Source organism: Dipodomys spectabilis, unplaced genomic scaffold, assembly GCF_019054845.1.
Source record: "Dipodomys spectabilis isolate Male_0828 unplaced genomic scaffold, ASM1905484v1 ptg000669l, whole genome shotgun sequence".
NCBI classification, from domain to species: domain Eukaryota; kingdom Metazoa; phylum Chordata; class Mammalia; order Rodentia; family Heteromyidae; genus Dipodomys; species Dipodomys spectabilis.
Window position 1 is genome coordinate 1,009,485 of NW_024871346.1, and position 12,991 is coordinate 1,022,475.

General features: G+C 50.2%; 1 protein-coding gene across 1 annotated transcript in view; it reads left to right on the forward strand.

Moving 5' to 3' along the window:
• The first annotated feature begins 490 nt into the window (after window positions 1–490).
• The window catches only part of Cilk1 (ciliogenesis associated kinase 1), a 32,813-nt gene continuing 20,312 nt past the window's right edge, over window positions 491–12,991 (forward strand). Inside the window, exons 1-2 of the mRNA XM_042671915.1 lie at window positions 491–560; window positions 11,570–11,830. Of these exons, the coding sequence (XP_042527849.1) occupies window positions 11,730–11,830 (101 nt within the window). The 5' untranslated portion in view covers window positions 491–560; window positions 11,570–11,729. The remainder of the gene's footprint in view (window positions 561–11,569; window positions 11,831–12,991) is intronic.

Consider the following 12,991-nt stretch of genomic DNA (forward strand, 5'->3'; position numbering starts at 1 on the left):
GCGTGCGCGGAGCGACCGCGGCGGCCGGAGGCGGGGCCTCGCTGGTCACCTGCGTGGGTTCGGAGCGGCCTCGCGGACGGGGACCTACTGTGTGCATCTACTACGTGAGGCGACACCGAGCTTCAGACTCAACGCGCGCGTCCTGCCCGGTGGTAGACGCCATCATCTCAAAAAGGCCTTTAGACTGAGCGAGAAACTAGAGGACAAACTAGACGTACACCAGGGACTGTCGCCACGTGGGGTCAGGCCACACGCTGCTACAAACATTGGAATAAAACCGGAGGGCTAAGAGCGGGGAAGAGGATGGGATCACGTGCGCGGCCGAGGGAGCGTGAGAGAACAACCCTCGCGAGACTAGCCTGACTACAAGTCCCAGAGTGCAACGGGGGAGGACGGGAGGTTGTGAGGATGGAAGCCCGGGTTTTGCCGGGGCGGCGCCCGCGAGGCACTCTGGGATTTGTAGTTCTCCGCTCCACGTTGCGCCGGGACTTCCAACACGGCCCTTCTTAAAGCCCGACCGTGGATTTCAATTCCAGGAGGGCCGGCGGGTTTAGCAAACGGTAGTTTATTCTTTCCACGCATTAGCTTTCCTACAGCAACTGTGGGATTAAACGTTCCATGAAAGTCTTCAGGTTTCGTAGCCTCTTCCCTTCGTCCCCCCGACAGTCTCTCTAGGAGCCGGCCGACCTGGCTCTACAGCCAGCGCACGGAGTTTGAATTTCCAACCGCTCTCATTCCCGAGCCCCGGAAGTGCAGGCGGCCTCCGGCCGAGGAACGGCCACTTTCGGGTGGACTCAGGGGCTCTCCCGCCCCGGGCCGGCCTGGAGCCGCTGCCCGCAGCGCGCGGCGCCCCAGCAGCACGGATGGGTGACGGGCGGCAGCCGCGGGCCCGGCCACGCGCGAGCGGTGCCGGTGGACGGTGACGGTAACCGGTGGCGATTTTACCGCGTGCCTGCTGCGGCTGTGACCGCGGGTGAGAGGCGTGCGGCCTAGCCACGGCTCTCCGCCGGCCGGGGTCGCCTCGGCCCCGGGGTGCAGCCTCGAGCCCGCCGGCCCCGGCCGCCCGCAGCACGCAGCCCGCGCTCGCCCGGCGGCGCTCGCGGGCCGGCGCCCCGCACGGCCCGGGCGCGCGCGCGGTGCAGGGACGCGCGGGGCCAGCGAGGGGAGCTGCAGGGCAACTTTTCCCGGGAAGCGGCCGGCCGGCCCCCCTGGAAGCCACCCTGCCTTTTGTTTGTTTTCCTGCCCGCGGCCGCGAGCCGCCGGATCCCGCAGCTCCGCCGAGCGCCGCGCGGCCGGGGCGGCTGCCGGACGAGCCGGGGACTCCCGCGCCGCGATCGCCCCCCGCGCCTGTGAGTGGGGATCGGGAGGGTGGGGGGCCGGGGCGCGGCGGGGGAGGGCCCGTCCCGCGATTCCCCCGCCCCGGGCGGCGGTCCGGGGTCCGAGGCGTGGCGGGCGGGTCCCCGCCTCCCGCCCGGCGGGAGCACTCCCGAGCCCCGGGGCTCCAGCCTGCGGCGAGGGGGGCGGCCCGGGGCCGCCGCGGGGGCTCGGACCGGGGGCTCGCGCCCGGGACGCCCCGCCCCAGGTCCGGGAGACGCGGGACGCGCGGTTTGCACGCGCGTGCATCCATTTCCCCCGCGCTAGTCCCTGCTCCGTCCCCTCTGCTCCGGGCGGGGCGGGGGTGCGGAGGGGCGCGGGGGTCTCCCCGCCGGGCGGGGGAAGCGGGGGGGGGCGTCCCGCGGGCCCTTTCATTACCACCACCCGTGTCCCTAAGTTCGGCCCGGGTGCTGCGGCCGGGCGCGGCCCCAGGCCGTCCACGCCCGCACTCCCCTGGCCGCCCCGCTTCCAGGCCGCCCCAAACGCCGCAGCCCCCGGATTTTCCCCCTAACCTACTATTGATACTCGCTTCTTTTTTTCTTTGCCTTCAAAAAGAAGATGTGTTTTTTAACCAGGAACACTTTTTGTAGGAAGAGAAGTTTGATCATTGCAGTTTTGTGACCAGTCTGTTCCAATAATCAGCGGTTTCCCGGCCGAAGAGGCAATCTAAGAGAGCTGGAATTCGTGCCGTTATCACACTGGGAATTGATACCCAGCCACGAGTCTAACCCGCTAAGGAGCGCATATTATGCGTACATATGCACATTTGAAATAGTTTCCGAAGAAAGCCCTACAATTTGGCAAACAATCCTCACAGCCTTCTTAGAACCAGGGATTGTGAAACTCGAGGAAGTGGGTGTAGAGCAGAGTGCTGGGATTTTTTTCTTTTTTAGTTTAAAATGACATCTTGTACCATACCCCACCCCAAGGACCAGCCTTAAAACCCTGCACCCCTCCTCTCCTCCTTCCCGTCCACTTGGTCTTACCTCCTTCGCATGGAGTGGGCAGCTGAGGTCCTTGCTGAGACCAGTTTGGGAGAGGGGGAGGGGGGAATGGAGCCGGCCTGAGTAGGCTAGACTCCTGCCAACTTTGTGAAGCGAATCACAAACTTAATTTATAGAAATTACACACAAAAAGTGTTTTTTCCCCCACTCAAATTTGGTCCCTGCAGACTGAATAAGCTACCAGGACAGTGACAGGCCATGTAGAGCTTTATATCTCTTGACTATTCAGCCTCATCAAAGCCCTTTTTCATACTTTCAACGGTTTGTTTTTATTTGTTTGGTTCTGGGGTCTCCTAGCATAGGTGTAAATTCTGTGAGCCTTGGAACTCTGGAGTTATCTTCAACCATCTTTTCCTTTGCGCTTCATACCACTGAATCATCCAGACCTTTGCCATGTGTTTTCCATGGACCTTTCCCTCTCTTCTGCCCTGCCTAGCCCCCAGGTTCCTGTCTGGCCACCGGAGCCTGCCGCTCTCTGAGAACTCTTAGGACATTTGCACAGTGAGTGAATGAATGAATGGATGAATGAATGACTGAGAAGCTTCGGTTCTTTCAGCGATTGGATCTTTGAACGCAGGGCCTTGTACTTGAGAGAATACATTTTTTACCCCAGCATTCTCCTTAGACCCAGACCCTCCGCCTCTGCCTGTGGAGTAGCTAGGATTTGATCTGCACTAGAGCTGGCCCCAAACTTTCATCTCATCTTTTTTTTTTTTTTGGGGGGGGGGGTGGGGTGTGCAGGCACCCAGCCTTGAACTCAGGGTTCATGCTCTTGCTTAGCTTTTCCACTCAAGACTGGCGCTCTCCCACTTCGGCCATACCTCCACTTCTGGCTTTCTTTCTGCTGGTTCAACTATAATCTTCAGATCTCAGCCTCCTGTGTAGCAAGGATTACAGGAGTGGGCCACTGGTGCTCAGCCCTTCTGATCAGTTTAAGTGTCACTCCATTCCATCTCTAGGCCTTGCAGCCTTTGGCTCCCACGGTTATATGAAATTTCCCACTGGTAGATTTTTCAGGGTGTCCTGGTGAGTTTGGGTTTCTTGGTGCCCTGCTGAGGCACCAGCCCCCCCTCCCCAAGTGTCATTATGCAGGCACACACTGCTCTGTCTAGAACTCTCCCTCCTCCACCTTCTAAGTCTTACTTCCATAAGATTTTCTCTACTGTTTTTTGTTTTGTTTTCAAAGCCTGGAGATACTTGTTAACCTTTCACGCTTCTTGCATCGATCTCTAATTGGTGTAGAATATTTTAAGCCTCTGCAGGGCAGAGGCTATGTTGGATGCATGGGAATGTGTTGTGGGCGGGAGCCTGGCAGAACTGCTCAAGGCTTGGCTCTGTGGGCCCCTGGCCTTGGGAGTTCCAGCAGTTAAGTTCTCCCATGTGGAGAACAGGGGAGGTGCCAAAAGGGTCCATGGAGCCTGCTCCATAACTGTCACACACAGCCAGCGTGCTGCCCATCTCTGACAGCGACCAGCATAGTCCCTACTGTATGGCACGTGGCACGCAGTGCTAAATGTGCCTGGGCTAACGTCTAGCCCAGAGAGCCGAGCACCCAGGCAGGATCTGCCCTGGCTGAAATGGCCTGAGCTTAAGCTATTCCTGGCCACAGCTCTGCTTCTGGGATCTGTTGCCATTTTTCCATCTGATCTTTGCCAGCAACACTTTTGCATTAAAGAATTTTTTTCCCTCTTTTTTTGTTGCTGCTCTTGCAGCAAGCTCTTCCATTTCATGTTGCAGCATCTTGCTGAAAGATGTACTTAATGACTGTGTCTGCCCTTATAAAATGCATTTTCCTGGGTATGGAATTTGCATGAATGTGTACTTTGGCAGCACTATTTGCTAGTGGTTTCTGGGTGGAGTTTTGAGTCTAGGCACATTGCTGTGGTGGTGATATGTAAGCCTGTGGATTGTATCTCACTTAACTGTAATGCTTTTGTGGGTATTGGTTTCCAAGACGGGTTTATGACTAGAGGAGAAATCGATCTTTGGACCTTGATGTGGCAAAGTGTGAGAATGCACAAACAGGTGTGTGCTGATGACTTACACTGTACTTTGAGGCCACAGTGGAACCTGTGAAATATAGCTTTGACTTCCTTATCAAAATACATGTGTTATAGAAAAGTACTTCATGAAAAGGTAGGGAAGCCAGCATTTTCTAGGATCAATTTTTTTTTTTAAGCTAAAGAATTTTGCCGAGAGGAAAAATCGGAGATCACTTTCTTTGTCTTCTGGTGTATTACAGTTGCTCTACCACAGAATTGTGTCTTGGTGTAAGAGCCCATGCAGCTAAGGTGGACTGGGTTGGCTTTAGAGGTTGATATTTGCCTGTGGTCTGTGTTGGGTAAGAAGCAGGTCAGGTGAACCTTGAGATGGATTTAGTAGAGAATTAAAGCAAAGTAGAACCAGAAGAAAAGGTGATCCAGACGCCTTCATGTTAGTTTGGCTGCCAGATGTTTTCCTAAATTGGTATAGAGCATTTAGAAGGACTCTTATGTTCTTTTTTTTTTGGTCTGGTTGTGGAACCTGAACTCTGAGCCTGGGCGCTGTCCCTCAGCTCTTCAGCTCAAGGCTAGCACTCTACCACTTGAGCCACAGCTCCACTTCCGGCTTTTTTCTTTTTGCTTATGTGGTGCCGAGGAATTGAACCCAGGACCTCATGCATTGCAAGGCAAGCACTCTGCCGCTGAGCCACCTTCCCAGCCCGACTCTTATGTTCTGTACCTTAGTCCTGATATGGTTGTTGAATTTACAAAGAAGGTGGTGGGTACTTGAGGAGACAGTGTGGACTTGAAGGTATAAGAAAAACACCTATAATCAAAATTACTCTTTGTGTAGTTCCTAAGTCACTCATCTTTTCAGTCAGTGTGTCATTATTATGAGTATCGTTCATACCAACCACGCCTCCACACACTCTTCCTAGCTACCTGGAATAAAGCTGCGAACCCAGATCTTGCCCCAACATAGTTAGAGTTCAGAGATAACCACACTTTTGCCTACAACCTACGAGCAAGTGAAGCTTCTGTGGAGAATGGTAACACGCAAAAATGTTTTTGCTTACATGTGGGATTTTTCTGTTTCTAAGATTGGCAAACTGTGACTGGCTGATCAAATCCTGTCCATTGCTTGCTTTTGTGAGTGAAGTTTCATTGGGAAGTGTTGGCTGTGGTTGCTTCCATCCTCCGCTGGCATTGTCCAGCAGAGAAGGCAGAGATCGGTGCCCTTGGGGCCTGTAGTGTCTACTGGGGAAAACTTACCTGACTTGGCTCTGTTTTGTGATTATAACTAAGTCACCGTTTTCTCCTTAATACATTTTATTGATTTGTTTGTGATACACAGTGGTGAATCATCTCACACTGGATGAGTTCTGCTCCCTAGTAAAATGTGCAGGAATATTGGTCAGAGCTGGGAGAGATGATGTGCTCACTGCCCGCATCCTTGTCCCGCCCTAGCCTGTCCATCCTAACACGAGGGGTGGCTGCGTGGGACCACAGTCTCCTCCTCCTCTCTTCCCACTCCCCTCCCCTCCCTCTTTTCCCTCCCTTCCTCCTCTCTCTTTCTTCTTTCCCTTCCTTCCCGTTCCCTTCCCTCCTCTTCCCTCTTTCTTCTTTCCCTCCCCTCCTCTTCTCTCCTCTCTTTTCTTCTTTTCTTTCTGTGCCAGTACTGGGGCTTGAACTGAGGGCCTGAGCACTGTTTCTGAGCTTTTATGTTCAAGGCTGATCTACCACTTGAGTCACACCTCCACTTCCTGGTTTTCGGTAGTTAACGGGCGGTAGGAGTCGCATGGCCGTTCCTCTCTGGGAAACAGTCTTTGAGTTGGGAGACTCGTCCCAGCTCATGCACAGTTTCACACACGTTGGGGGAACTGATTTTTTTTCTAGTTCTTAAACATTTTGCTCTTCCTTCAGTTCTTCATAGTCTATAAAAGCCTAAAAAATTCCAAGCAAGCGGCTGAAGAGTTTCCTCTAAGGTCTGCGGTGAGACTCCACTCTGGGCCTGCAGAGGTAATGGAGACTCTGGACATTTCTCAGGGGGTTAGGACGTGGGGATTGATGAGGAGTCCTCTTCTCAGAAGGTCAGGTTAAAGAGCCAAAGGCCTGAAGGTCAAAGGCCTGATGCAGCTTCTGGACCTCAGAGAAGGCCCAGTCCTGAGTTATCCTCTGTGGTAGCTCAACACATCTTTTTGGGGGAAGTCAGCTATGAGGCTTGAACTCAGGGCCTAGGCGCTGTCCCTGAGCTCTTTTGCTCAAGTCTAGCACTCTACCAATTGAGCCACAGTGCCACTTCAGGATTTTGAATGGTTAATTGGAGATAAGAGTCTCACAGGCTTTCCTGCCCAGGCTGGTTTTGAACTGCACTCCTCAGATCTCAGCCACCTGAGCAGCTAGGATTAGAGGCATGAGCCACCAGCGCCTGGTGCTAAGCACATCTTTAATGGCCTCTTCCTTCAACCTAAAGATGAAGCAGGTTCTGCAGGGGGGGCGGGGGGAGCCAAGGGGTGGGGGTGCGGTGAAAAAGCTTCTTCTGACTTTGTAGCTGTTCTTCTCCATGCAGAAAAAGAAGCAGATTTTCCCAGAGGCAAAATGCTTAAAAGATTTGTTTGCTAAAAATGTATATGGACAGAGGAACTGAGCCCAAGAGAAACACAGCGGCTGCACTCGCTATTTTTAGTGCACTTTTAAAAGAGATGAGCAATATTGACTTATTCTTGTCAAGTTATGACACATTCGAATCTAGAATACGAAGTATAATTATAAGCCTGTAAAGGTATAATGAAATTCAGAAGCACCATGAGAGGGTCGTTTAGTGATTTGCTGGTATTCCGGATTTCCTATGGGAACAGATGGGTGTGAGACTTTTCTGCATAAAGTGGCAAACTAGGGGCAGTGTACTCTTCCTAAGGTCTGAATAGGGCAGATGGGTCTAAGCCACACATAATTGTGTGCTTCCCATTTTCAAAGAAATACATATTGTGTCACTTAACTTCATTGGTTTCGAAATGAAGGTTGAGCTATGGAGCTTATCAGTTTATTTGCATGTATGAAAATGGAATAACAAAGCCTGGAGCCAGTGTCTCACAGCTGTAATCCTAGTCACTTTGAAGGCTGAGATCTGAGGATTGTGGTTCGAAGCCGGCGGCAATCCGCTGCGACCTGGGACAAGGCGGTAATGGAGATAGGACTGTGGAATTGAGGTTTGGGGCATCAGGAGCCTGAAGCCTTCTGCCAGCTTCGGGTGCCCCAGGTCCCTCTTACAAGTTATTTATTGAGTAGGGTTCAGGGTATACATGCAGAAAGTGAGGTATCATTATCCTTGAAGTCACACAATCTTATTCAAGTGATAAATGACTTGCTTATCTTAGGAAGTAGAGGTGAGCAGTAAATGACTCACAATTCCCATTGGCTTTTGTTGATCCCCAAGCTCTCAGAAAGTTGGGGGTGGAATTAACTCATGTCCAGGATAGACATCTGAATTCCAATCAAGCCAGGACGAATTGACCTTTTCAGGAAACTCCCAGCATTTTGAGAGTGTGTTAGGACAAGGCATTCCAAACCCCACAGCTCAGCTTTCAGGGCGCTCACAGAAGCCAGCCCTGGCAGGAAAGTCAACTCTGATCTCTAATTAACTCCCACTAAACCAGAAGTAGAGCTGTGGCTCAAGTGGTAGCCTTGATTGAGAACGCTAAGGGACAGTGCCCAGACCCTGAGTTCACGCCCTAGTACTGGTATACACACACACTTGTGTACACGCACACACACCTAACAACAGAATGTTGAGACTTTTTTTTGTCAGTCGTGGGGCTTGAACTCTGGGCCTGAGCACTGTCCCTCAGTTCTTCAGCTCAAGGCTAGTGCTCTACCACTTTAGCTACAGGGCCACTTCCAAAGTTTTCTTTCTTTCTTTCTTTCTTTCTTTCTTTTTTCTTTGAGACTTTTAAGAAGAAGGAAGGAGGTAGAGGAAGTATCATCGGTGATAAGGATGCATTGTTTCTGTGGGTCAATGTTATAATGAACTGCTCCCTTGTACAACAAATATATGCTTTAGGAAAGAATGGATTACAGGAGGCCCTGCCCCAGCCTGGCTCCCAGGCTGTAAAACAGCAGGGTGCCCAGTGCGAATTGCTGGTCACAAACAGCTGTTCTTTCCCTCCACCCAGGACTGAGGCCAAGGGGAGGAACAGGACTGAGCACAGGAAGGTTTTCCCCAAGGTTACCAAGCCAGGAGAATCATAATGTTTCTTTCTGAGATTTGCTAGAGCTCTTTGAACAAAAGAGAGACAATGCTGCCTGTTTTTGTGGGTTGGGCACAGGCGTATTCAAAGACCCAGACTCTGCTTGGCCGGGCCTTTCTGGGTTTGAGGCCCCTGGGGCCTGCCCGCTCCGGCTGTTCGGTGGTGTTTACTGTCTGTCCATGTTAGAACATCAAAACATTTCTGGTCAGCTCAAAGCATTTCCTGACTTGACTTTGAAGGTGAAGAAATAGCATCATCAAGAGGGGTTGGAGATTCTTTCCCAAAGAGTACCAAAAATAAATGGCAAAGACCACACTTCAAATTTGGGTCATTCAGACAGTGTTTGAAGACCCGCAGTTTGCTAGGGGAGATGAGGGGTGAGGACAGGAAAACTGGAGGAGGTGGGGTTTGTATCCTCTGATTCAAAGGGTGAAGCTGGGGGTGGGGTGGGGGTCGTGGGCGGGCAGGCATTGCTCACCACAGGGAAGGGGCCGGTACCAGAGTAAATGCTGTAGGGTCCCCTTCCTTACTTGTGGCCGTCTGTGAGTTAGCTGATCAGGGGCCAGACCCCCTGACAACATGAGCCAGAGTCCACCTTCCCACTCTTTAAGTTGGTTTGTGTCAGGTATTTTGTCACAGTGATGGGAAGCTCACCCAGTAAGAGCGGATCTATGGTGAGGGATGTGGATGGAATTTCCTGGTTTGCCATATCCAGGACGCATCCAGCTGTTCGTGGGATACTAGTGTGACTCCAGCCATGGAGGCCTTCTGTGAGGTCATCTGGGAAGGCATCCCAGGCACATGTTTTCAGAGATCATGTAGCAGCCCCGCTGAGGATACAAAGCCTCTTTCTTCCTGGTCTAGCCTCCTCTGTAGATGGGTTCTCACCCGTAGAGCTCATGGCCCAGAGTTCTGGGAGCTTTCCTGACCCTAGACATTGTAGCTTTACCCAACCATGCTCGAGGCAGAAGTACAGATCTACTCCTTTGTTGGCTGTCTGTCAAAGAATAGATTTCTTCTCTCAGCCTTTGTCTACCCTCTGTGCCTGACTCCCATTTTGGTGTCCCACGTTGTGGCCATAATTCCACCACTAAATTATTTGTAATTGGAAGTATGATTTCTTTGCATGGCTTAGATTTATCCTAGTTCATAAGTAGGGCTCAAGTACTGCCGTGCCTGAGCGTAGGGAATCCCGAAAAGAATCAGAGTTCTGTAAACTAACCTGCTCCATGTGGAGCATCTGAGTAAAATTGGAATCACCTACACCACCAACCTGACATGAATGCTTGCAAAGACCCTAGTCTGATCTCTTATGCGGTTGTTAGGTAATTTCCTAAAATAACAATATATTAGGAAATAACTACCATGATATCATGACCAGAACTGAATTCATTCCCTGGTAATATGAAGAAGTATAACAAGGAGGAATCGTTAGCATGATAATATTCTGAATGACCCAATCTATCTCAATTTCAATAGCTCTTAATTCTTTCCCAAATAGTTTTCTCAATAATAATCTAGGCCAGCATTGCTTCAGTGATATAATTTAATTGGGTGAGGAAATAGTAGGGCATTAGCTATCCAAGAAAAGGCATCAACTAGTAATAATTGCCAGATCTGAATCAGCAATATAACGCCCTTTCAATAAAAATAAGTGAGGTCTATATGCCACTGCAGCATAGGTCATTTCTAAGTTTTACTCACCATAATCGTCAAGGAGCTTGAGAAGTCTGGAGATCTGAGATGAGTGCCAGACAATTAAAGGAATGGAAAATGGATCCTGCAGGGAACATTTGTGCAATTAGAGCTGAGACACACACTTGACGAATAATTTCATGTGTGTACACATTTTTATGATATGGTTCCTCTATAGGAACCATGGAAGACTAAATATGAAGGAACTAGCTGAAGCTAGAATATGCAGCTTTGGGTTAGACATGAAAAATATTCTAGATTATTTAATAGCTGAGTTGCAAAAGGCAAATAAGGTCATGTTCTCTAGATTAAAAAAACAAAAACTGAGCTGCCATTGTCTCTAGAACAAAGAATACTTTTTTCTTTTAAAATAAAGGATCCAATCTATTAGTTAGAACAGTTTTGACAAATCAAAGATCCCTCCCTCCCTCCTTCCCTTCCTTCCTTCCTTCCTTCCTCAAAATGGGCTTGTGTCAGATGATTTTGCTTCACTGTAGGCTAATATAAATGTTTTGAGCACATTCGAGTAAACTAGGCTGAGCTATATTTTAGGTAAATATATTCCATGCATATTTTTGGCAGTGCCAGGGTTTGAACTTGGGTTCTTGTGCTTGCTTTCATGCCTTGAGTTATTCTTTTTTGTTTGTTTAGCTTTTGCTTGTCTAGGAGTAACAATCACACTGTTAGCACTTGGCCATGAAGATTTCATGGAGCACACGTAGGCCTCTTTCTGGAGAGCTTACTTTGAATGTTTTGTGGCTTTTGTGAGTTTATGCTGTTAACTATGCCTTAGGGTACAGAACCTGGTATGTTTAGCTCAGCTTGCCATTTTCACCAACTGGTTATCACATAGTTTTCCCAGCTTGACCAATCAGCAGAAAGCATTGAATGAGAGCTGATTCATTTCATTACTTTTCAAACATGGTGTCTTTAACTTCGTAAAGATACTTACTTGAATCTGAAAAGAGCATTATTTAGACCTGAGACTGACAAACTTGTTTGTGTAAAAAGCCAGAGTAAAAATAGTTTAGACTTTCATGCCCTACAGTATCATGGACATTCAACTTTGCTACTATAGTTATAGATATTCTCAGGGGTGTGAGTTTGCCTGGGTCCCAATAATAAAACTTTATTTATACACAGGGCCAGGCTGGGAAGTTTGTAATTCATCACCAAGCCCTGATTTGGATATAAAAACACACACACACACACACACTTGAAATGTCCATTACTAGCATGTGTCCTCATCTTTAATATTTCTCTGCAGGCAGAAGACTGCCTTTTGAAAATATGTCTGTGGGAGCCAGTCACCTCCTGTTGAACACCTGGCATTGGTGCTGCCACCGGAAAATCTGGTTACATTCTGGGGAGGCCTGCTAGGCCACGGGCCGGGACCGCCTGAGCCCTGGGATGAGCATCTGGTGGCCATGAACAGATACACGGTCATCAAGCAGCTTGGGGACGGGACTTACGGTTCTGTCCTGCTGGGAAAAAGCGTGGAGTCCGGGGAGCTGATCGCCATTAAGAAGTAAGATTCCCCCTTCACGCTCGGGAGTCCATGCCAGCCACCTGTGGTCAAGATAGTTTCTCCTGCCCCTGTCAGCTCACGGTCCTGGAACAGCCAGAGTTCATACATTCATCTCGCGGTCACTGCTTAGCTGGGGGGGTCTCTTGTGAGGGTCTCTAATGCGGCTACAATCAGGGCCAGTGTGGGGGTCTCGCTGATGGCTGGACAGGTCTGCCTCCAAGCTCACACCACCGTAGGCCACAGTTAGTTGCCAGTGCACCCTGAAGGCCCCGGCTGCCCTGAGGCTGTGACAGGGCGCTGTGTGCTCTTCACTCCCTCCCACCTCAGGTCGTGGGCACTGAGAAATCTGAAGTGGAAGCCGAGTCTTTGGCGTCTGTGAAACAATCACAGCAATGGCTCCCTGGCACATGGCTGGGTCTGCTGGCTAGAAGTCTGCCCACTGTGTCCATCCCCGGTTGTCTTCCTAGTCCTGCAAACATGTGACCTTCATACCCCAAATTCAACTCATGCATACTCTTCACTGTTCCCCAAATTCTGTTCTCCTCACTGTTCCTTATCTTGATGAGTGACATTTGTCCTCAAAACCTGAGAGTCAGCTGGCTCCCTGCCTCTTCTGACTCACCTTAGGGCGTCTAGTCCTGTTCCTCTGCTGTTGGCCTCTTCTTCTCCATTCAGCTCTGGGTGCTCACCACTGGCTGCTAGCTCTTCTGCAGGGCCTCTGGCTTCCAGTTATTCCTCTTCATTGCAGACCGGAGAGATTGGTGTGTATGTGTGTGTGTATACATGTGTGTATATGCCCATCAGTACATGCACACACATGCATGTGTGTTTGCACATACTGGTGCTTGAACTCAAGACCTCAAGCTCTCACTTGGATTTTTTTTTGCTTGCAATTGGAGCTGTACCACCTAAGCCATGCCTCCTTCCGGTTTTTTGCTGCTTGTTAATTGGAGAAGAGACTCTGGAAGAGTTGTCTGGCTTGGAATCCTCAGTTCTCAGCCTCCCGAGTAGCTAGGATTCTGGGCATGAGCCACCGGTGCCGGTGGGCCTGTCTTTTTACTGGGCTTTCCAGGTCTCTGCAGGGCATCTCTCCTCTTTGCCCTGGCTTTCCAAAACTACTCCCCAAGTGGACTCCTTGCCTCTGCATTTAGGAGAGTCCAG